This window comes from Penicillium verrucosum (assembly GCF_028828655.1).
Source record: "Penicillium verrucosum strain IBT 35672 chromosome Unknown utg000002l_segment0_segment0, whole genome shotgun sequence".
NCBI lineage: Eukaryota > Fungi > Ascomycota > Eurotiomycetes > Eurotiales > Aspergillaceae > Penicillium > Penicillium verrucosum.
The window spans coordinates 5,577,696-5,598,600 of record NW_026643211.1 but is presented as its reverse complement, the minus strand read 5'-3'; the positions used below and the strand labels follow the sequence as shown (position 1 = coordinate 5,598,600).

General features: G+C 47.8%; 7 protein-coding genes across 7 annotated transcripts; 3 read left to right on the top strand and 4 right to left on the bottom strand.

Annotated features, from left to right (window-relative positions):
- Positions 1–459: 459 nt before the first annotated feature.
- On the top strand, positions 460–1,909 carry N7516_007720 (uncharacterized protein; the record flags this gene model as incomplete). The annotated part of the gene is made up of 4 exons (XM_057220440.1): positions 460–604; positions 652–1,346; positions 1,401–1,744; positions 1,798–1,909. The coding sequence occupies 4 exons, from the start codon at positions 460–462 to the stop codon at positions 1,907–1,909; spliced, it is 1,296 nt and encodes a 431-aa protein (XP_057074531.1).
- A 1,866-nt stretch (positions 1,910–3,775) lies between these two features.
- On the bottom strand, positions 3,776–4,870 carry N7516_007719 (uncharacterized protein; the record flags this gene model as incomplete). The annotated part of the gene is made up of 4 exons (XM_057220439.1): positions 3,776–4,351; positions 4,417–4,473; positions 4,526–4,751; positions 4,827–4,870. The coding sequence occupies 4 exons, from the start codon at positions 4,868–4,870 to the stop codon at positions 3,776–3,778; spliced, it is 903 nt and encodes a 300-aa protein (XP_057074530.1).
- A 1,515-nt stretch (positions 4,871–6,385) lies between these two features.
- On the top strand, positions 6,386–6,745 carry N7516_007718 (uncharacterized protein; the record flags this gene model as incomplete). The annotated part of the gene is made up of 1 exon (XM_057220438.1): positions 6,386–6,745. The coding sequence occupies one exon, from the start codon at positions 6,386–6,388 to the stop codon at positions 6,743–6,745; it is 360 nt and encodes a 119-aa protein (XP_057074529.1).
- A 336-nt stretch (positions 6,746–7,081) lies between these two features.
- N7516_007717 (uncharacterized protein) lies at positions 7,082–8,009 on the bottom strand (the record flags this gene model as incomplete). The annotated part of the gene is made up of 2 exons (XM_057220437.1): positions 7,082–7,780; positions 7,806–8,009. 2 exons carry the CDS (start codon positions 8,007–8,009, stop codon positions 7,082–7,084), a joined length of 903 nt encoding a protein of 300 aa, XP_057074528.1.
- A 1,460-nt stretch (positions 8,010–9,469) lies between these two features.
- N7516_007716 (heterokaryon incompatibility protein s) lies at positions 9,470–11,284 on the top strand (the record flags this gene model as incomplete). The annotated part of the gene is made up of 4 exons (XM_057220436.1): positions 9,470–9,754; positions 9,842–9,901; positions 9,956–10,154; positions 10,242–11,284. The coding sequence occupies 4 exons, from the start codon at positions 9,470–9,472 to the stop codon at positions 11,282–11,284; spliced, it is 1,587 nt and encodes a 528-aa protein (XP_057074527.1).
- A 1,113-nt stretch (positions 11,285–12,397) lies between these two features.
- N7516_007715 (Glucose-methanol-choline oxidoreductase N-terminal) lies at positions 12,398–14,643 on the bottom strand (the record flags this gene model as incomplete). The annotated part of the gene is made up of 6 exons (XM_057220435.1): positions 12,398–12,910; positions 12,969–13,034; positions 13,092–13,554; positions 13,710–13,757; positions 13,815–14,015; positions 14,081–14,643. 6 exons carry the CDS (start codon positions 14,641–14,643, stop codon positions 12,398–12,400), a joined length of 1,854 nt encoding a protein of 617 aa, XP_057074526.1.
- Positions 14,644–15,137: 494 nt separating this feature from the next.
- N7516_007714 (uncharacterized protein) lies at positions 15,138–19,114 on the bottom strand (the record flags this gene model as incomplete). Its single annotated transcript, XM_057220434.1, has 3 exons — positions 15,138–17,390; positions 17,438–18,966; positions 19,021–19,114. 3 exons carry the CDS (start codon positions 19,112–19,114, stop codon positions 15,138–15,140), a joined length of 3,876 nt encoding a protein of 1,291 aa, XP_057074525.1.
- Between the last annotated feature and the right edge of the window lie 1,791 nt (positions 19,115–20,905).

The following is a 20,905-nucleotide window of genomic DNA, read 5'->3' as shown; positions in this document are numbered from 1 at the left end:
CATGCGGGGCTGCATGGTTTGGAAATAACGGTAGCCAATCAAATCACAGAAGAAGTATATAAAGCCGTGATAGTACCCGTGATAGTACTGGAGTAGAGAATATAGTAAATGGATAGTAGATGGATGGCAATAAAAAAAAAGATAGAGTAAATAGAGAGGTATTCAATATTTGATCCTCAGTCTGTGGACGTCTTAGCCAAAGCAGAAAGAACGACACGCGCGCCTTCCATTGCCGCATCATACCTGACTTTGTTTACTTTTTGTCTTCCCACATTTCAGCTCTGCTGTTTGACCTTCTCTTTCCCTTTTAAATCTCTTCTCTGCCCGCTACTCTCTCGTTATTTCTCCCTCATTGTCATTCCACATACACACGGCTTGGATGAGTCCGAAACGCACCAACTGCTCTATTTTCTTTCGCGCTCCATATCCACTTTGTTTGGCTGGTTCTTCACACGCAAAATGACAGTTGGAGCTTGTTACTGGAGTGGTAATGGCTCTTACTGCTGCCCTTGCCATGGCCAAGGACAGCCCGATGTGGCTGAATCTTCGTCGACCCCTTGTCTGGAATGCGGACATCCACTCGGGAATCATTTTAGAATTGGGCGTAAGTGATATTATCTCCCCGTTGATTTGATTTTAACAATTTTTCAGCACGCCAAAGTGATCCTAGTACTAGCCATGTGTTCGTACCAAGGCACGAAACCGTGAGAAAGCTTGCCCATCGCATCCATGAACAAAGAGTGGTCCTTGGTCGTGGGATCCCCGCATCAGGTAAGACCTTTCTCGCCCGATCCCTTCATACCTACCTCCGTGGACAGGGAGTCAAGTCGATCTACATCAAAAGTTTCCCCCTGAGTTTAGAGGGTGGCCCCTCTGCGTTAGATTATCTGGTCGAGGCCTGTCACCTCCAAGGTTTTCCGACATTTGGCCACAACGTTCTGCGCGACAACTTTGTGTTTCTCATCGACGACGCACACACAACTTACAATAACTCTGAGCTATGGTTGATTCTGAATTCGGCGAACCAAGACTGCCTCGCGAACGTACCAGGTGCTAGTTTCTGTATGTTCAGTGCTTTCGGTACTCCCGATAGGGGTGTCATGCCACACAACATGGGGAGTGACTTGCTGGTATTCAATAAGCGTCAACGCCTTTTATTGAAAGAGAGGTTTGAGGAGGATATTTCACTTTTCTACACTCGAGAAGAGTTCGATCTCCACATGGAAATGCATCTCCAGGCTCGAGGTTCCGATTACGAAATCGATGATATTCTGAAAGATATCATTAATGTCTGGACTGGAGGCCAGCCTAAATTGGTAGATGCATTCATGCTTCTCTGTGACATGGTATGTGATCTGCAAGCGTTGCTAGTATTTTCTGTTATATTAAAATTTGCCCAGTGGTACGACGCCTTTTACAAGGATGACGAACTTGATGAAATAGCCCACGATGACTACGAAATTAGGCGATTCTTTGAAGTTCGTGGCCTCCTGGAAGGAAGTATCGCCGTGATTCTAGACTTCGCGGGTCTTCCGCTCTCGCCCGAAACCTTCTTCCCTCCTGAACAGGAGTTTGAAGTTCTTCGTCAGGCTCAGCAAATCGGTCCGGAAACTGCTGGCGAAGGCTTGTTGTTCAACCCGCACAATGAAGCTATGCTGTCATGCCTCACGAAAGGTTGGCTGCACATGGCAGAGACCCGGGAAGGAGAATTCAAATTGTACTTTCCAACCCTGTTTCACCGAAGGTAAGCCATGTGATATCTGCTAAAGCCTGACCTGCATACTAATAATATACCAGGCTCGTGGAGTACCTCGTTGGAGTCCAGGATCTTAGATATCCCACCCCGCCTACACTGAACAGAGGGGAACTTGAGTTAATGGTGGGCATGCGAAACATGACGATTTCCTAAAGGAGGTTTGCCTCTGGTGAGTGTTGAGGACAACGTTCGACAGGTCTTTCACTCATGCTGGATATTCGGCTTTGGTAAATTTCTCATACTTTCTTTCTGAAGGGGTTGCTTGATTCATTTTTGTGGGCGATGAACATGCGTTCAGCGAATAGCCGGTTTATGCTGCATCATCAGTCAGTGCAGTGCCAATCCCTTGCCATGCTATCAAGAGTGTAATCTACATATGTAAATTGAATTCGTGGAAATATTGTATTTGATCTTGGAGTTAAAAGACATACGACATACGACGAGCAGTCGTGGGCTATAACAAAAGAAACTGCCAGATTATTAGTCTCACTGTAACTTAACTTCTTCAACAATCGATCAAGCTCACATTGCACCATGCACTTCGACGTGAACGTAGACCTGTCCTAACAGGTTATGAGCCCCTTGGACACTCTATTCACCTTCTCTCTTACCTTTATACTACCGTTCACGCGTCTCTTAAGCCTTATATTAGTACCGCTACTAGCGCTCCCGCCGCGTACTACAGTCTTCATAAGACCTTCGCCATCTATACCTACAATGTAGGTTTCGATAAGTTCTATAAGTAGACTTCCCTTAAGTACGACAACGTTACTACTCTAGAATAATTCGTAATCAAGTAGCGTACCGCCTATACCTTTAGCGTAAATCCTACTACTTATTAGTAGCCTAATAGCCTTCACGCCTTAAATAACGATACCTCTAAGCAAATTCTTATCGGAATATTCTCTAACTTCGGTATCCCCAAGAATCGACGTCTCGCTACTTATCTAAAGTATGCTTCCGATCTAGTCTTTCACAACGTAAATGCAACCTATAACTAAGGCAATAAGCCAAGTAATAAGCTAAAGCACTTCTATACTTTCCACCAACGAAAGGCCGGTTATACTTTAGAGGAGTACTTCTAGAATCCCGCTAACGCCAACACTTAAGTCGGCTAACGCGGTCAACGCTACGGGCGACAGTATGTATTACCTCAACGCCCTTTTATCACCTATAGTAGCGTATTGTATTGAACATGTTTAGCTATGATCTTGAATTATTCCTTCTTCAACTACTCTCTTTACAATGCACTTTATTTCAGATTCAGTTCAGATTCAGTTCAGGTTCAATTTACTTTACACGTCCCTATGCCCATTTTAGAAGGTATTAACTTCATTAACCTTATAACCTAGGTATTCAAATAGATTTTGTAAAGTGACTACTAGCAATATGAACCAATGAGAGAGTTATATGCCGGTGGCATACTTAGTCGGCCGTACAACGCTCCGGTTTCTACTACTACCAACAAGCCCACTACAGCCAATACTCTTCTTAGCAACCCCATCGCACGCTTCAACAACCTTTTCGACACCTAGTTTGCTTCGTGGGGGTCACCGCAAGTCCATGGCTCCATGTTCGTGGGGGGTGTCAGATTAGTCTCACTGTAACTTAACTTCTTTAACAATCTATCAAGCTTATATTGCACCATGCACTTCGACGTCAACGTAGACCTCTCCTAATAGAAACCAATGGGTTAAGTCTACGTCTCGAAGACTTCTGAATTTCTCTATTTCACTGCTAACCTAGACGTGGACAAATATAAGCAAGAGACCTACCTCGAGGCGAAGAACCCAAACAAGCACAATAATAACAAGTTAGGGGTTGTTTATACACTTACTGCGGATTATCTTTTCTTGATGGGGTATGGTATAGGACTTTTAATTATGCTACCAAGGCTCTCGGCGGGTCAGTCGATATAATCAGCTTTACTAGTGAGGCAGCTCCATAGCAAGGACTAGTTGCTTTTATATAAAGCGTTTGAAACTCAAATCTGGAAGTATAATATGATCTACTATACAACTAACCGCTTCCGAAACTGAACCCCTTCAGAGTTCCTGCATTCTGCCCCAGCTGCAAACCAGAATTATGAGAACCCGAAAACGTCGCATTCGACACAATGGTGGCCCCCTTATCCTCCTCCGGAAGAACAATCTTGGACGCCCACTGGGTAAGAACCCGAGACACCTTCTTGAAATCCTTTTCATCCTCGCCGTCGTACTGGCTCAGCCGTAGCTGATTGCGCGCCAGACGCTCCGGAGGAGGAGCATCGGGGCCTCGGGCCAACGCCTCATCAACGATCTTTACGTCCTTGCCAGTACCGCCCAGCTTGGTACCGGCTCCGGCATAGAAACCTTCCACGACGAACTCAGCCCCTGCCTGCTTGAGCTCGGCAAACCGCTGGGGAATGCCGCTGAGGCGATTTAACCGGTCTTTCAGGTCCGACTCGCTGGGGATCTCGGCCTGAGCGACTTGGAGATAGTTTGTGGCTGCTGCTAGCGATCCCGGCTGGAAATGAGGGGTTCCTAGTAGTAATATACCGTGGATATAACCAATGAGCTCTCTTTTCCTGGGATGCTCGGCGGCTCGGGCTAGGGCCTGGACATGAGGATGGCCTACGTTAGTGGGGTTTCCCATGGACAGCGACAGCGAGGGTAACAGACATTCTCCAAAACAACGCCACCGAGACAATGTGCAACGAAAATAATCGGTCTCTCTTCCTGTTTTGCTTCGTCAGCCAGATAGATTAAGAGGCAGTACTGGGGGAAAAACCTTTTCTTTCTCAGTTCGATGGTCCATCAGCTCGTTGATCAGGTCATTGGAAATGTCCGTGATTTCGTCGTCCTCGTCGAAAAAAGGACCGAGGGCCGCTTCATACTCGAACGACAGGATACATGCGTCGGAGATTTTACCCGAGAGGAGCTTCTCAGGCCAGAAGACATCCGCCTCGGATGTCCACGGTGCTTGGTTGCCGTGCAAGCCGTGAACAAAGACAATACTATCGGGTCTGGGTAAGTACGTTGACCTAGAATGGGATGGGGATTGAGAGAGAAAGATATTGGGGCGATCTTACTCAACTTTGGCGTTGGCCGGTTCCCTAACCGCTCTGATAGACATTTTGAAGATAGATGCAGTGAGAAGGACAGCTAGCTAGTATCTAGGGTATGTGGCAAGCAAGAAATTGATGATCCTTTGACTCTTGAGGGTTATTGACTATACAATGCAGAAGGTGGGGGGGGAGGGGGGACTGGCAGAGGGGGGATGAAGGTGGAAAGAAGCGTGGAAAATTCACAATCAGACGAAAGATTCACCTTGGGATCTGCTTCCTACTTGTTTAATAGTCTACGCTACGGGCAAGCCAAGCCTGTATTTTCTCATTACGAAAATTACACAAAGTGGCTGAAGCACCACGCCTGGTCATGCCTTTGCGCTGAGCGATTCACTTTAGCGATTACTAGGATGTGCTGGCTGAAGCCTCGGCCCTCCCAGACTCCCTGTGCGTCAATGTCCATGTAGAACGGTCAAAGATGGAACAGGGGGAGTCATTCTATTGGGTTAAATAAGCTCGTTAATATCCCATCTCGTATAAGTGGGGACCGGGTTGCGCATGGCTACATGGGTGGTTCCTCATGCTTACACACATTCCAAGGGTTGATTGCCAGATTAACTAATGATATTGCTATGTTTTGTATGTCCGGTATGAAGAAGTCGGGATCACTCCGAGAACTCTTGAGATAGACGGGAATAACTAGACCTCCGCAAAGCCCACAAAGTCCAAAGCCCAACCCAATCCAACCCGCAAATGGGCTATGGGCCCGGGGTGAAAGGCTACTCGGCCCATAATGGGGGCCAAATCGGCACCAAACAATACAAATATGCCAATTCCTCGCAGCTATATAAGTAATAGGGGATTTTGTTGGGTGCCTGAGGCATTCAGGCACCCATGGACCCACAATGAGACAGATCCACCATGTAGATAGTTCTCTCTCCCCTCTTCTTCTTTCTTCCTTTCTCCTTCGTCCATCTCAATAGTTCTAAATCTATCACATTGTTTTCTTATACACAATCCTGATCGGATTCCACAATAGGTTATAAGCACCTTTTTCTACTAGACGGACTACTAGCAAAACTCTTTCTTCTAAAGCTTTGACCTAAATCTACTTTTTCTTAGTATAGAACTTTTCGCCCAATTAAGAATCGATCCTAAAACCTTTAAGACGAATCAATATACCTCCGATCGATCCTAAAACCTTTAAGACGAATCAATATACCTCCGATCGATAAAAATCATATCCGATTCGGAGAATAAGGATAGCAACCTCGCCGAAATACTATACTTACTACCTATCCGTAGTAGTGATAATAATAGCTCTTAGAGCCGCGGTATAGCGAATCCCGCGCCCGCCCCTACTAACGTTAACGACCCTATTACCGTTAAAATCATATAGGCCGATAACGTACCTAAAATTATATCTATAAGACTATCGAAGATCGGCCTTCTCGAGTATAAAATAAACGACCCTCTTATCTAGAAGGTCGCTATAGAGTTCGTATTAGCTCCTCTATATATACGACAACGTGCGCGCGCGGGTCGCCCGGACCCTGGGATCGACTGTGCTTCCGCTCTCGCGCATGCTGCGTCTGATCGGCGAGGCGATCCGCCATCCACTGCGTGGACATCCCGACGACAGCCAGATCGTCACTTGCATTGCACAGTATGATGGTTTGTCTGATGACATGGCAGCTAAGCGGGACCGGCGCTTCGGGACCCTGCAAGTCGGCACTGCGGCCGTAGGGTCTGCGGGCATCAAGACCACACCCGCAGGGATGGATCGGCTGGACGAGCTGGTGTATAAGCTGGCACACCAGGCAGGGGGCGGGAACGAGTCCAGGTCAGGGGAGCTGGTTCAGTCCGCGCTGGTGCGGAAGATCGGGGCCATGTTCTATGTAGTAGATGCGGAGGTGGAGGTAGATGTGCCCTTGTCGCAGTAGGGAGTGGACTCGCTGGTGGCGGTGGAGTTGCGCAACTGGCTGAGCAGTGTGATGAAGGCGCGGGTGACGATTTTTGAGATCTTGTAGTCAGGGTCGGTGGCTAATTTTGCGCGTATGGTGACGGCGCGGAGTGGTTTGATCACGGCGTAGATGGTGATATACCGGGGATGAGTATGGACTGGGATTCAACGAGATTACAACTATTGTATATCCATTGTTAAACATAAAATCAATATATTCGTTTCCATTATCTTCCCAAGCAGTCTGACATTCTCCTTATATATCTTGAGATGTGCTAGAGTGGAGAGCTAATCCTTATTAATATCCCTATCCTATCTACTTATACCCCTGCAGCTCCTTCTCCGTCCATTCCCACACCTTCAGCCCCAGCATATCATCCTCTCCCTTCGGCGTCTGCGGGCCCCCAATCCCAATAGGCTCATAGTACTCCCCGCTCTTCACCTCCTTAGCCACAGACGCCCACAGCTGATTCCTAACGCCCTGGTCCACCGGCGTCACGACCTTATTCGCGACCTTCCCTAACACCCTAACGACCCACGGGCTCCCCGTCGCATTATTCATGAGATTCGTGCGTACCACGCCCGGATGGATCGACGCTAGCGTAAACTGCGGGTACTTGCGCGCCATCTGGCGCGTCCACAGAATGATCGCTAGCTTGCTCTGCCCGTAGCGACCGTAAGCGCCCAAGCTCTCGGCGTCGGTGCGCAAGGTGTCGAACAGCACGCCTTCCTTAGGGGCGTAGACGTGGCCGTGCGACGAGAGCGAGACAATGCGCACGTCCGCGTCCGGCATCGCAGCCGTCTTTTCCAGGACGGGAAGCAGCAGTTTCGTGAAGAGAGCGTGCCCGATGTAGTTCGTGCCGAACTGCAGCTCGTAGCCGTCACTCGTCAGGCCCGGCGGGGCGGCCATGATGCCGGCGTTCAGCATGAGGATGTCGAGACGGGTGGACTCGGCCGCGACGGTGCGGGCCGCGGTGGCGACGGACGAGAGCGAGGACAGGTCCATGGCGAGGGGCTTGATGGGGGGGCGCGTTTTTGACCTGTTGGCGGATCTCGTCTGCCGCGGTCTGCGCTTTGTCGATGGTGCGCGCGGCCAGCCAGATCAGCGACGGCTGGTGGCGGGCGTATTCCAGGACGCATTGCTTGCCCAGGCCGATGTTGGCGCCGGTCACTAGGATGACTTTGCCGGCGAGCGAGGGGATGTCCTGCTCGGGGTTGAAAGGGAGGGATTTGCCGAAGAACATGGTGATGGTAAGACGGCTTATTAGATGGTGTAGCGTCCTGCGCGAGTGTTGGAGGGGAGGTTATATACCCAGACAAGAGCTCGGGGGGTTTGGCCCGAAAGGCGCATTCGAATTATCAAGCTAGTAGACGTTTCTTTGTCCTTTTGGCCCCATAGACGATCATTACTCCTGACGGCACATCCGCATCCGCTCGACATGGCGATCTGATAGGCAGAGCATCACTGGGAGGAGTCTCAGATATCGAAGATCCGATGCAGTGAGGCAGTATTCGCCCCTTTTCGCCATCGCGTATATCAACCTGCATGTAAGAGTGCCTGAATCCGGTTAGCATACTGTCATCCGCAGCCTGACTAATATTTCATGGCCATTAATAGGTCCTGGCCTGTTCCTGGTTACATATGTTTTTGCACAGTTTGTAGATGTACACGAATCTAACATTAATCTTGTGGACGTAAAAACACCCTCTTGAAGAGAGAACAAGAGACCCTTTGACTCGATTAACTCTAACAATTAGCCCTATCCAGATCATGTGATTTAATGGAGGCATGATTATGGGGAATTAATATGGGGCCGAGTATGGAACAGATCATGGAAGTACAACATACTATGTGGCTGGGGTGATTCAGGGGCTGTGTTCTTTACTATGGCGACCTACATTGCTGCCTGGTTTGTTAGGCTAGTACGTGCATTGTTTGCATGCGTTGTTTGTTTGTCTCCATATCTCCATCTCTCTCTGTATTTTCTCTCTCTCCTCTTCTCTCCCCAGTTCTCCAGTTCTTAGTTTCAATCAATTACTACAACTCCACATCTGCCTGTTCTCGATCCGCCAACACAAGATCACGCCATATAATAAAATCATTATATACTAATACAGCTCATACATTATATCCTCAACATGCTTTCTCTTCCACCCTGATATACGCTGCTGAGGATATGTAATCAGTAATTGTTTGCTACGTTTGTCTACTTTAGCATCGTATATGTTGTACGGGTATAGGCCGGAACATAAGTAAAAAAACAGTAATCAGCTATTTTACATATGTATGCCAAGACCGTAGTTATGCAACAATGGGCAGTTAGGAGCCTTAGTTGAGAGTATTAGTCTCTTAGAATGGGAATAATACAATTGTGTGTGTGTCGAAGAACGCCAAACTGGGAAGGTGTATGAGCGCGGTATTTTCGGTATTTTTCACTGTTCTGAGACCAAGCGGGGTTAGAGGGGGTAAAATGCAGCTGAGAACGTGAGACCAAGAGTACCAAGAGTTACAGTTGATGGCTCTCGATTGATTTGCCAAGTTTAGTTGCAGACTTGACATCTGCTCTCCCGTATAGTCAGATGAGGCGCTGAACTCTGCTGAATATTGGCTTTCCTGTGTCCCCAAGTCCAAACAATATCATTTACAGACCTCCCTCTCTCATTCAATCTCGCTCCAGCATTCGTCTTTCACGCTTGATCCAATATGGCTACCCAGGGGAAACTTGACGCGGAACAGGCGTCTGACATCGCTAAACTCTGGCAACGAGCAGTCGAGGACTATGAGAAAAGGACCAAGAAGTCTCTCCACCTGGCCCAGTTCAGCAATATCGACCAAATAATGAAGGACACGGAAGGCTTGTCGAACGAGTTTAAGGATTTCCGGCATGACCGATCAAAAACAGACAATGTGCGGAGTGCATTCAAAAATAATTTATGGTTGATTCAGAAGGTCGTTGATACGGTCGGGGTGGTTGGGATTGCTGCATCGGTATGTTCTGTTACATGGAATAGCGTGTATGCTGTTGATGCTGTTAATATCGATGCTGTTAACATCAATGCTGATGATGGTTAACAGGCTTTCCCCCCCGCAATGCCAGCCAGCTTGATCTTCACGGCCTTTGGACAGGTCATGCAGGTACGAGACTCCTGCTGATAACAATGGATGATTTGATTCTGATAACGCCATAAGTCTTTTGCCTCGGTATCTGCCGACTACGACAAGATCATGGGGTTTTTCGACTTCACGCATCGCTTCTTCGACCGGCTCTCCATGATCGAGGATAAAACTCCCCAGCAAGCGCCGTTCCAGCGATGCATTGCGCGGGTCTTCTCAGGCATGCTGACCATTTGTTCCGTGGCGCAGGAATATGCCGAGAAGAAAAGATTCAGTGAGCTGCTTTTCCTTGTTGGCTCTCTCTCTCCCCCTTTTTTGATTTGTTACAGCGGTGTTAATTAAGATTGATTCTCTCATCTAGAAAAGTGGTTTTCCAGTTTGATCGATGGATCGGATGGGGCTCTTTCTGGTGCCATCCAGGAAATGGAGGAGGCCGTGAACGAGCTGACGCAAGCCGTTGGCCTAGCCACGCTACGAACCGTCGAAATCCTAGACGACATCGTCCAAAGTATGAACGGGAACGTCGAGTTCCTCGTAGCGCAGGTCACTGTAATCGATGGACGAATGGAGGCCATCAAATCCGACACGGGGACGATCATCGAACAAACCCAGGTGCTGGAACTGAAACAGGACGCCGTGCTCAAGATGTTGGACGAGCAATCTCGACTTTTCAACGACGCGGTGCAAAATTTCGAGTATATCCAAATGGGGTCTAATTTCGGGCAAAGCTTCCAAACTAGTTTGCTGAAACTGGACGTCGTAAGGCTCCGGCTGACTCGGTGGGGTCAGTCGGTTGGACTGGCGAATGTAGACGACGGCGATGTCAAACAGCTCCAGATGACGAATCTCGCTCGCGAAGATCAAGAGCAGGTCCAGGATCTTCTGGCTCAGATTCTGGAGCTATTTGCAGAAGCTGAGACGGCGTCGAAACGATTGCGACGACGCAACCCCACCTTGAAAGTGCTGGACCCCGCCGAAGAGCTAGACGGCGTCTCGGCCTCACTGCACCAGAAGATGGAATATGTCGCTAAGAAGCGACAGGGAAAGTCCGAGTTGGAGCAGGACCAAGTGACTATTCTATACGAGGAGAAGAATTTCGTCCGGCTGATCGAGGACATCAGCGAATTGGTGGACGGGTTGGTCAATCTTTTCCCGGGAATTCAGGAAGAACAGCGTAGGCTGTGTGAAGAAGAGGTGTCCGGGTTTAACACGAACGAGGGCGCTCTTTCGCTACTGAAGGAGGTCGCCGCTGGCCAGGACAAGCTGCTGACTGACATGGTTGTCAAAGTCATTCAATCCACCACCACCTACACCAACAGTGTGGTGTTTTCGGGACCTAACTCGGGTTTTCAGGTAGGGAACAATTCAGGCAAGATTAGTGGTGTTCGCTTTGGCGGTTCCTAGTTATCTCTGATAGTATACAGACGAAGAGTGAACTGTGAATGTATTATGTGACTGGGCTTTTGCAAGACTGGTAATCACTGAAATTGAAATTCCATCCTGATCTCAATAAGCATCTTGGATAGGAACATACCTGGGATTATCACTCTCAGGTGAAATAACCTGTCCCTAGTTTTGCTGGTAGATCATCATTAGCAATACATGGCCCAGCGAGTGACTCCATGTCACGATGAGTGGTATATGAGATGACGGCGTGACTGATATGAATCAATCCCGGTATCAGAGGTACTATTAGACGTCGATGGGTTACTTCCGGGTAGACCTCAATATGTATATATATCTGGGCACTGGAACTCACCTGTCCTAGCTGTTGTCTATTACACAGACGGAGAGTCTCGCGAATTGTAGAATAAATTGGTAAAGAGAGAGAGAGAGAGAGAGAGAGAGAGAAGAAAGGTTGATTCCTACAGATCTCCAGAGAGAGCTACTTAGCCTAACATTACAGCCTGAGAAGTCAGGTGTCCATCACGACACCACCATAAATACGTCGCCATGGCACATGGCACAGATAATCGGAAGCCTGGCAGACTACAGGTACGGGCCACTATAGGGATCACCTCACATAACTCTCACGTATTATTCGTAATATTGAAGCTAGTTGATCCCTGATAGTGCCTGAATACCTGGATTGTATTTATAACTAACTACTTAAGGTCAATGTTATATACCTCAGAAAAGAAAATAGGCACTAAATTTTGACGCTATTCGTATGTTATACTATACAAATCATAGAATTTCCTTATATCTCGGCCTTAAAGCCTTTCCACTACGTTATCGTCTACTTCTCTTCAGTGACTCTCCTTCTAAGGCGTATCGCTGCACTAAAGAGAAAGCTTGGGAAGGAAATGCAAAATGAGAGCTATCTGGACATGCCTCACGTATAGACTACATGTATGGCACAGCGAGGACATCGCTACATCCAACTAAAGCAAGTGTGCTGGGTTTCAAAAAGCGGAGTATGATTCTTTTCCATGGGGGAGTATGTACTTAAATACTGGATCGGGAAATTCGGCATAGTCCTGTACAATCACAGCATCGGTGCAGAGGGCAGTAAATCTACACAGTATATCTTGCCAACAGAGCATCAACAATGCCTTCTGCATCATCGCTCTCTGACAAGGTCTCATCATCCTCGTAGTTATCTGTTTCCTTTTCGGCCCGTTGACGCTTCTCCCCCATGTCTCTATTCCCCTCATCCGCTCTCTTCCAATTAAGTATCTCCTCGACATCCTCCTTGTAGTCAAAGTCGCTGCGAAGTCGCTGCCGCATATCCTCGTCCTTCATATCGGCGTCCTCCTCGTCATCTGGGGTCTGTTCCATGCCGCCTTGTTCTTGCTTTCCTCTGTTGATAAGGGGTATGCTTGGTCCGATCTCTGATATGCTGCGTGCGGCTGAATCCTTTTTGCGAATGAGATACATATGCTCTTTTCGTTCGACCTTCAACTCGGTGGTAGTGGATGAGGCCTTTGTTACCGCTTCACTCTCCCGTAACCATCTTGTATGAACATATAACTCTTCTTGCAAATCCTCGGTGATCCATTTCTTGATGACGATGTAGTTGGTATCATGCTTTGAGGGGGAGTCAGTGTTTAAATCGCAAAGTGGGAGCACAAACATTTCTTCGTACCTCATCCCAATCCCAGGGCAGGCCATATTCTATCAGTGTGTCCGGAAGGATATGCTCTCGATGAACCTGGTTTTCGAGTGTTAGAGGTCAATGAACTGCTAGGAAGAGCTCATTCCATCATACCTTAATCCACGTTACCCTTTCCTCCTCTTCGTCTTCCCTTTTCTTTTCTTCCCTTTTCCATTCTTTCCTTTTCTTTTCGAACAGTGAGGTCGGCCGAGGTACCCCGCTCATGATCACAGTAAGGGTCCTGGCCTTGAGATGTCCAATTCCAATGCCTTGAAGGATGGTCCGGTATTCGCCGAACTGGATCCACTCCAACGTCTTTTCGCTGTGATTCTCCGTGGCATCTAATGCGTCATACTCACTGTTATCTAGAGCAGCCAGCTGGTCTAGCACGGTCGTGCCTAAAGATCTCTTCCACTCTGAGAGCTGGGATTGGATCATCGAATCCGGGAGTTTGATACTGCGGACATCGTACTTGACGTGTATTTGATGGTTTGTGATGGACGCGCTCGGGGAGATGAGATTGATGCTGAATATGCGCGATGGTGAAAATGTTTGGCACTGAGAGTCTGATGATTGCCTAGAAGAAACAAATGTTAGAATTTCTCTGGTATATATGATTCCGTCAGACGTGATCTTGCCTTTCGCTGGTATCGCCGTTCCGGCTGGAACCCAATTCATTGTCACTTGCGTAGAATGAGTGGTCTGTGTCAACGAGCCTTTAAAACTACGTACCTTGATGCTTCATCGTCGACATTGCTCTCTAGGCTGATGTCTGGGTCCCTGCTCCGCGAGAGTTAATTATGTGAAGGGAATCTTTAATCGACAAGGTGAACCTACTTTCGAGCACTGGCCGCTGTGCCATTTAATCCAGGATCCATTGTGGGCGGGCCTTGTTTAGAGTGAAGCGAGACTTGGGAGAACTGCGTTTGCTCTTTTTCTAATGGTTGTTGGGATTTCTGCGCCGCAACAATAGACCGAACCAGCAAGTCCTGATCCTCTCTGGAGTAGGCAACAATAGCCGTGGTACGCTGAATAGTACTGTATCTGTCGATATTAGCAATAGACCTTGGGCTATTCCACGAGAGAAAGTAGGAGTGACTTACTCCCCCATCATCCGTCTCGAATAAGCCAGCATAGCGACCTGAAGCATCAACAGCAAAGTTCCCTTGACATCTCTAAGCTCTGTCCGCATCGTATCTATCCCCGGGAGTAGGAATGGCCATTTGAACATCTCTGTCCGACTGAGTTTGACCTTGTCCGATATCCTAGATGTCGCATACAAATGCTTGCTTGCTTTGCCTAGGGACTGGTCCAGCGACTGGAAGATTCCTTCGCATTTTTTTGCCAACTTTATAACCGTTTCCAGTCCAGCTGTGTTGAAGATACTCTGTTTCGATATTGTCGTCTTGATATCGGCAACCGGGCTCACATTGTTGTCGGTAGTATTGTTGCCGTCTGATGCTGGGTGTTCCTTTTCTACACTCGCCTCAGCTAATTCACCCAGTTGCTGTAGAATGCTGGCATTCAAGGAGACGTCTTCGGCGACCTTTGTAATATGTTCCGGCGATGTCTTGACCTGTCCTGCAAAAGTCACAAGCTTCACAGAGCATTGTACTCCGGCCGTTGCAATTGCCAGGATGGCGGAAGCTGCCCCAATAGCCTCCATTATCCAATTTTAGGATGGGGATTTACCTTGGAACTGCTGGGAAACCAAAATTCACCAGAACCGCTGAGGATATTATATTCAGGTGCGGCTGAGAAGCGGGGCAGCTGCTTAGTTGGCTTTGTGTGCAGAGTAAGAAAATGTCGAATTGAAAAAAAAAAAGAAGTTCTCTGGAGAATGATACTTAATGATGGATCTTCAGAGAGAATTGTGGAATTTACTATCAAGGGAATCATCCAATTCCTTTATTGGTTCCAGTACGCTATATAGAGAGGCCTGAAAGAGGGCTTAATTCAGGCATAAGTCAGGCCTAAATAAGGCATTCAGGCATTAAATTCAGGCATTTGGCATTGAGCGCTAACTAGGTATACACCGTCCTAGGCATACCAATGTTGATAAACCACATCTGACCTAACCCTGACAGAGGCTGAATTTTCAACGGATAAGAGAAGCTGCCTGGTTAAACTCCATCCCCACTCCCACTTCCAGCCAAGTAACTAACCCGCTGTTGGGGGAGTACCGTCACAGCAGAAGTGTTTCCAGTATTGATGTAAACTCCGTCGATCAATGTCGAAGGTTGAAACTAGACCGTTGCTGAATCCAACAACCACTTGATCGCCATGCGCATCAAAAGAACAGGCTTGGAGATCAGGCAATAGCCGAAGGAAGGGCATGGTTCCATAGTATATCCAGTCTACTCTGACATAGAGGTTCTGTAATAAATCCGAATCCGACCTCACTGGCAGTTCCTCCTCCCCTTCCTCCGTCTCAAGTGATATTGGTCCAATGGATGTTTCAAGGTATCGGTTGCCTGCTGCGAATTCTACGCCATGCACCTGCTCTGACATCTTAATCTCCTTCCATGGCCGGGACGACTTGATATGACTACCGACAGCGCGTCCCAGAAATTTCGAGGCTTTGAGCGATTTTTTGATGTTCCATACCTTGATGGTCTGATCATCACAGACTGCTGCGATCTGCTGGCTGTCTGATGAAAAGGCCACTGTGATGATTGTTGTGTTTGAATGGCCCCCTGTTGAAAGGGCCACCGAGACGGCCGTAATGATGCTCTCGAAATTGCATTCTAGTGTCTTCTGGAGGTTTCCCGTTTCAGCATCCCAAAGCCTAATTGTTTTATCTTCGGAGGCTGATGCAATTAGCTTGCCATCAGGCGAGAAGCTCAAAGTGGTGACTTCGGTTTCGAACACGTCCTCCAACCCCGTCAGGGACGCAAATTTGTTTACGTGGCCTGCCAGTGTCTTCTTGAGGTCACCTGTGGCAGTATCCCAGAGACTAATTTTGCCGTGCTCATGGCCTGTCGCAATCAGCTTGCTGTCGGGTGAGAAGGCGACAGTGCTGAAATTGTCGTCGCTCTCAAGTGAGTCCGGCAGGTCACATGTGGCATAATCCCAGAGGTGGACTGCTTCGCCAGAGCACGAGGCCATCCGCTTGTTGTCTGGTGAAAAGACCACAGCAAAGACTGTTTTTTGATGGCCTGTTAGTGTTTCCTGGAGATCGCCCGTTGCAGCATCCCAAAGCTTAACAGTGTTGTCAGTGGAGCCTGATGCAATCACCTTGCCGTCTGGTGAGATTGCCACTGTTACAACTCGCCCTGAGTGGCCTACGACACTCTGGGTGGCACCTATGGCAATATCCCAACGCCTGATAGTGGTATCGGTAGAGCCTGTAACGATCTGCTTGCCGTTTGGTGAGAAGGCCATGGACATAACTGTGCCTGACTGGTATGCTAGCGTCTTTTGAACATCGCCCGCAGCATCCCAGAAGATCATGCAATCATCACGGCATGCTGCGATCTGTTTACTGTCGGGTGAGAAGGCCACCGTACGGGCGTAAGGGTATGCCAGTGTCCTTTGGAGATCACCTGTTCCAGCGTTCCAAAGATTGACCTTCTTATGACAGGCTGATGCAATCTGCTTGCCATCTGGTGAAAAGGCCACAGTCCGAACCGGGATTCTGTGACCGACTAGTGTTTTCAGAAGGTCACCTGAGGTAGTATCCCAGAGCCTGATTGTGCCGTCATAAAAGCTTGATACAAGCTGCTTGTCGTCTGGTGAGAAGGCCAAAGCTAAGGGTCCGTCTGAATGGTCTGCAAGAATCTTCTGGAGGTCTCCAGTAGCCGTGTCAAAAAGCATGATCAATCTATTATCATGATAATCACCGGCTGCTGCGGTTTGCCTCAAATCCGACGAGAAAGCCAGGGCGTAGGGGCTACGGGGCCAAGGTTCGCGGTCTTCTGGTGACTGCAAGTCAACCCACTTCTGACGGTCGCCTGTGGTGGTATCCCATAAGATAACAGAGCCCTGGTAATCGCCTGACATAATCAGCTTGCTATCTGGTAGGAAAGCCATAGCTGTGATCTTCCCTGAGTGATCAGATAGTGTTTGCTGAAGGCTACCTGTAACACTATCCCAGAGGTTAATCATACCATCCTCAGAGGCTGATGCTATCTGCTTGCCGTCAGGTGAATAGGTAATAATGCTGACAGTTTCCAAATGGCCTACTAGTGCCTGTATCATAGGCGTCCAACTGTCCTCCATGGGAGGAGCTCTTCCCAGCCATACAGGAACTTTGTGAAGGTTTTCTCCTTTCACAACACTTGATTCAGGACTAAAAATGATGCCAGAGCTGTAGATTTGCAGTGGCCAGTGCGACAAAGCTTGGTAATGTCGCAATAAAAAACGCATAGCATCCTGCACGAATGCTAAAGCTTGACAATCATCCTTTGTCACCTTAATTAGTAAAGACGTAGATGTTATTGAAAACACTAAGAACCCACTTTCAATATTTCTTCCAGTGCTCTCAACGCGTCAATGGCCTTTGGTAGCCTGTCCAACAGACTTAGGCATTCTAGCCATTCCAACAACTTTGTGTGTAGGAATACGCTAACTTGGCTCTTGTCGCTGTCGTTGCTCGTATTCTTTAGATGTGACACCCAGAACATGGCTGCATAGTCCACGCGAGACAGTATACCATTCTTCGGTCCATTTTCCAAAGCGTCTAAAGAGTCTCTCGTGGCATCGGGCCGTGGCAGGTCGACGAGGTTGGGCTTGAGACATTCAGATAAACAGGACATGCAAGCGAGGGCAATTTCTTCATGTCCGAAGCGTCCATGAGATTCGAGTATAGACATCCCATTCTCTCCGGCCAAGTAGTCTCGCGCCGACTGATGAACAAACTCGATGTTGTCTTCGCGTAACCGGATGAATGAAGCACAGCAATCGACCAATGCTCTAATGGTGTCCTCTTCATCGGTTAGGCCGATCACACTAGCGACTTCCTCCACCTTCAAAGGTCGGTATACCGTCATCATGGCCTTGAGAAGTCGCATACACTTCTGTACTTCAGCCAGTTCGCCTTGGTTGAGCTGGTTCAATACCCGATCATAGAACGGATGCAAACCCGGCGGCAAGCTTTGAACTGTGGACAGAGCGTCATCTCGGCAGACACTCTCGAGCGCCTTGCATACCAAGCTTACCCATAGGAAGGCACCTTCCGACCTTTCAGTAAGCTCAGTCTCTATTTCGCTCTTCAGGGTCGCTCCATATTTGTGCTGGCGACTAAGCTCCTCCACTTTCGAAGTGATATAAGCCTCCACAGCCCCAGAAACAGATTGGGAATTGTGTTCACCATCCAGATTAATTTGCACCTGGTCCTGACCAGCTAATAATACCCGCTCTGCGCCATCCCATGGTCGGCTTGTCAACATCCACTTGATCTTACCGGGATGATCCAGTCCCTTTCGCACGATAGATTTGAGGAAGTCAACCACATCGTCATCCTGACATTCATCAAGCGCATCAACAACCATATATACCCTAGAGTACTTGCACCGGGCCAACATCTCGAAAAGGATGTTCCACAACGATTGCCACGAGGTTACATCCTCGCTGAAAGACTCCTGTATGGTGTCCCACCGGCGACGGAGCGATTCTTTTAGCTCCGTCTGCTGATTCGCCAGCTGCAGAATCAACCCTTTAAGAATGGCTTCCAGTGTATTGAGCTCGTAGTCGGCATTCTGGCAGAAAGAATAAATAACCACGGTGGATTCATCCTGCGCACGGGCGAGCTGCTCAATCAGACCGATTGACAACATGGTCTTCCCTTTCCCAGCGCCTCCCTTGATCCAAAGCAGGCCGAGGTCGTCTCCATTTTCCCAACCTTTGTACTGCGGATTTTCAAGAATCCACTGGATGGACTGGTGAACCAACCTGTCCTTGCTCTCTTTCAGGCGATTCTTCACAGCCAGGGAGTCCGGGCAGCGCAGAGCGTGGAGACAGATTCGATCGATGTCTTCGGTGGTGTACCCTAGAAACAGCGTTTAGTCTCCCTTAATTTAACTGAACATCACATGGAAATTACCCCGCGCCACATGGAATTCTGCTGTGATGGAACCCGAATTCTTTCCGATCTGGAGGCCATGGTTTGTCGCGTTAAAAGCAGTGGACGTGGCCATCATCAAAGCACTGACTGATGCAAGATTGTACTGGAGGGAAGCTGCTGGAGGGAAGCTGCAGCTCAGCCAGCTGAATGAGCGCCTTCAATTACTAAAAATGTCAGCTGACGTGTTATTTTGCAAAGTAACTGTATAGTTGCAAAGCAAGAATTCGGAGTCTCCGCCGTTGGGCACTAGTAAGTTGCTAGTAGTAACGCTTGGTGATTCTGTCTGGAACAAATACGAGAGCCAAGCACTCGGAGTTGCGTCCATTTGTAGCAAGGTTGGCCATGATTTGTAGCGTGATTCGAACATAAATCGGATTTGCATATAGAGCACTCCGTACTCCATAGCGACTAACATAAAATTCCTATCTGATCTGATTGATCTGGTTGATAGTATGCTATTGAGGTGCCAGGCAGTGCTGCTAATGGGGGACCTACTACATATGTAAGAAATTGAGAGTTGAGTGCAAAGAGCGCTGTTTTTTTAAAATTAATATAGTATTCATTAGTACTACCCGTGGACGCTAATTGTGCGCTAGTAAGGATGAGTGGAGGTGGGTGAATCTTTATAAGATACATAGCTACCTAGGTATGTACCTAGGTAGACTGTTGTACCCCATCTAGTCAGAATTCTCTACCCTAATCCTTGCTAGCGCGGTGTATTGCAAATACCATATATAGTAAGAAAAACATAGTATCCGGATGAAATAAAACGCCGAGATTACTAGCTTGAAAGTACTCCGTATACATATGCAGGATCCACATTGACAGAATCCATTCTGACTCCGGAGTCGATGAGGTACAGTAAAACCTATTTATAACGATATAATTCAGACACGGAAAAAATGTCGTTATAACCGGGTTATTGCTATATCCGGTATCGTTATAACCAGAGTTACATTGCCCAAAGTCACAGAACATTTTGGGACGGGCACTCTTAATGCTATTTGATTACCCTTACCGAGAATTTTGAAATGATGTCCAGTCTTTTGGATCACCTGCCAGATATTGTTCGGCTTTGTTGTTTAGCCGGTCTTGTCATTTAAACAGCTTGGCCTACTATGCGCCTACTCAAAGGCCTCTTGATAGAACTCTACTGTTGTTCAACATCAGTGCAGGCCTCTACCTGGCCTTCATTTATCGATGGGCAGCCAACACCGGGCAAATGGTTACAAATTAGCTTGAACGAGACCGCTACAACCCAATCTAGCCTTCAGACAAGGGATTTTGATCATGCCCTTGTGGAGCGAACTACAGTTATGAAAATCGGCCCCGCAGCAAACTTCAAATCAAACGCCTACTGTGGTCCTTCCCTGACCTTTAGCAGTTGTCTATCTGGCGGCAACAACGACATCTGAAATGCTGCAAGAAGTAATTTTAGAATGGGTGAAATAAAGGGGAGGGAACAGAATTGAGAAGGGAGCAGCATTCGGAATCATGAAACCGGAATAGGGGAGCTGTTCAAATAGATGGTTTTACGGATAGAGGTGGAATGAAATACTGGGTCAAATTGCTGAGGGAGCTCATGTATTATACATTAAGAGGAAGACAAGGAGTCAGATTACTGAATGATTCTGTTGAGACATACAAGTGGTGAAATAATCACTCTAGGACGTATGCTGATTTTGTAACTCCATAGGAGAGTAAGATCGTTGCTGAAGGCTTGTACGTCTAGCAATATCCTCGAAAATAAGTCTGTTCTTAATCTAAGCGATATCTTATATCTCCTGATGGCAAGGTTCTTAAGGCTCGATGCTCTGTCCTCCTTGTAAGTTATATAGATGGCTTCATGGCAGCAGTAGCTTTT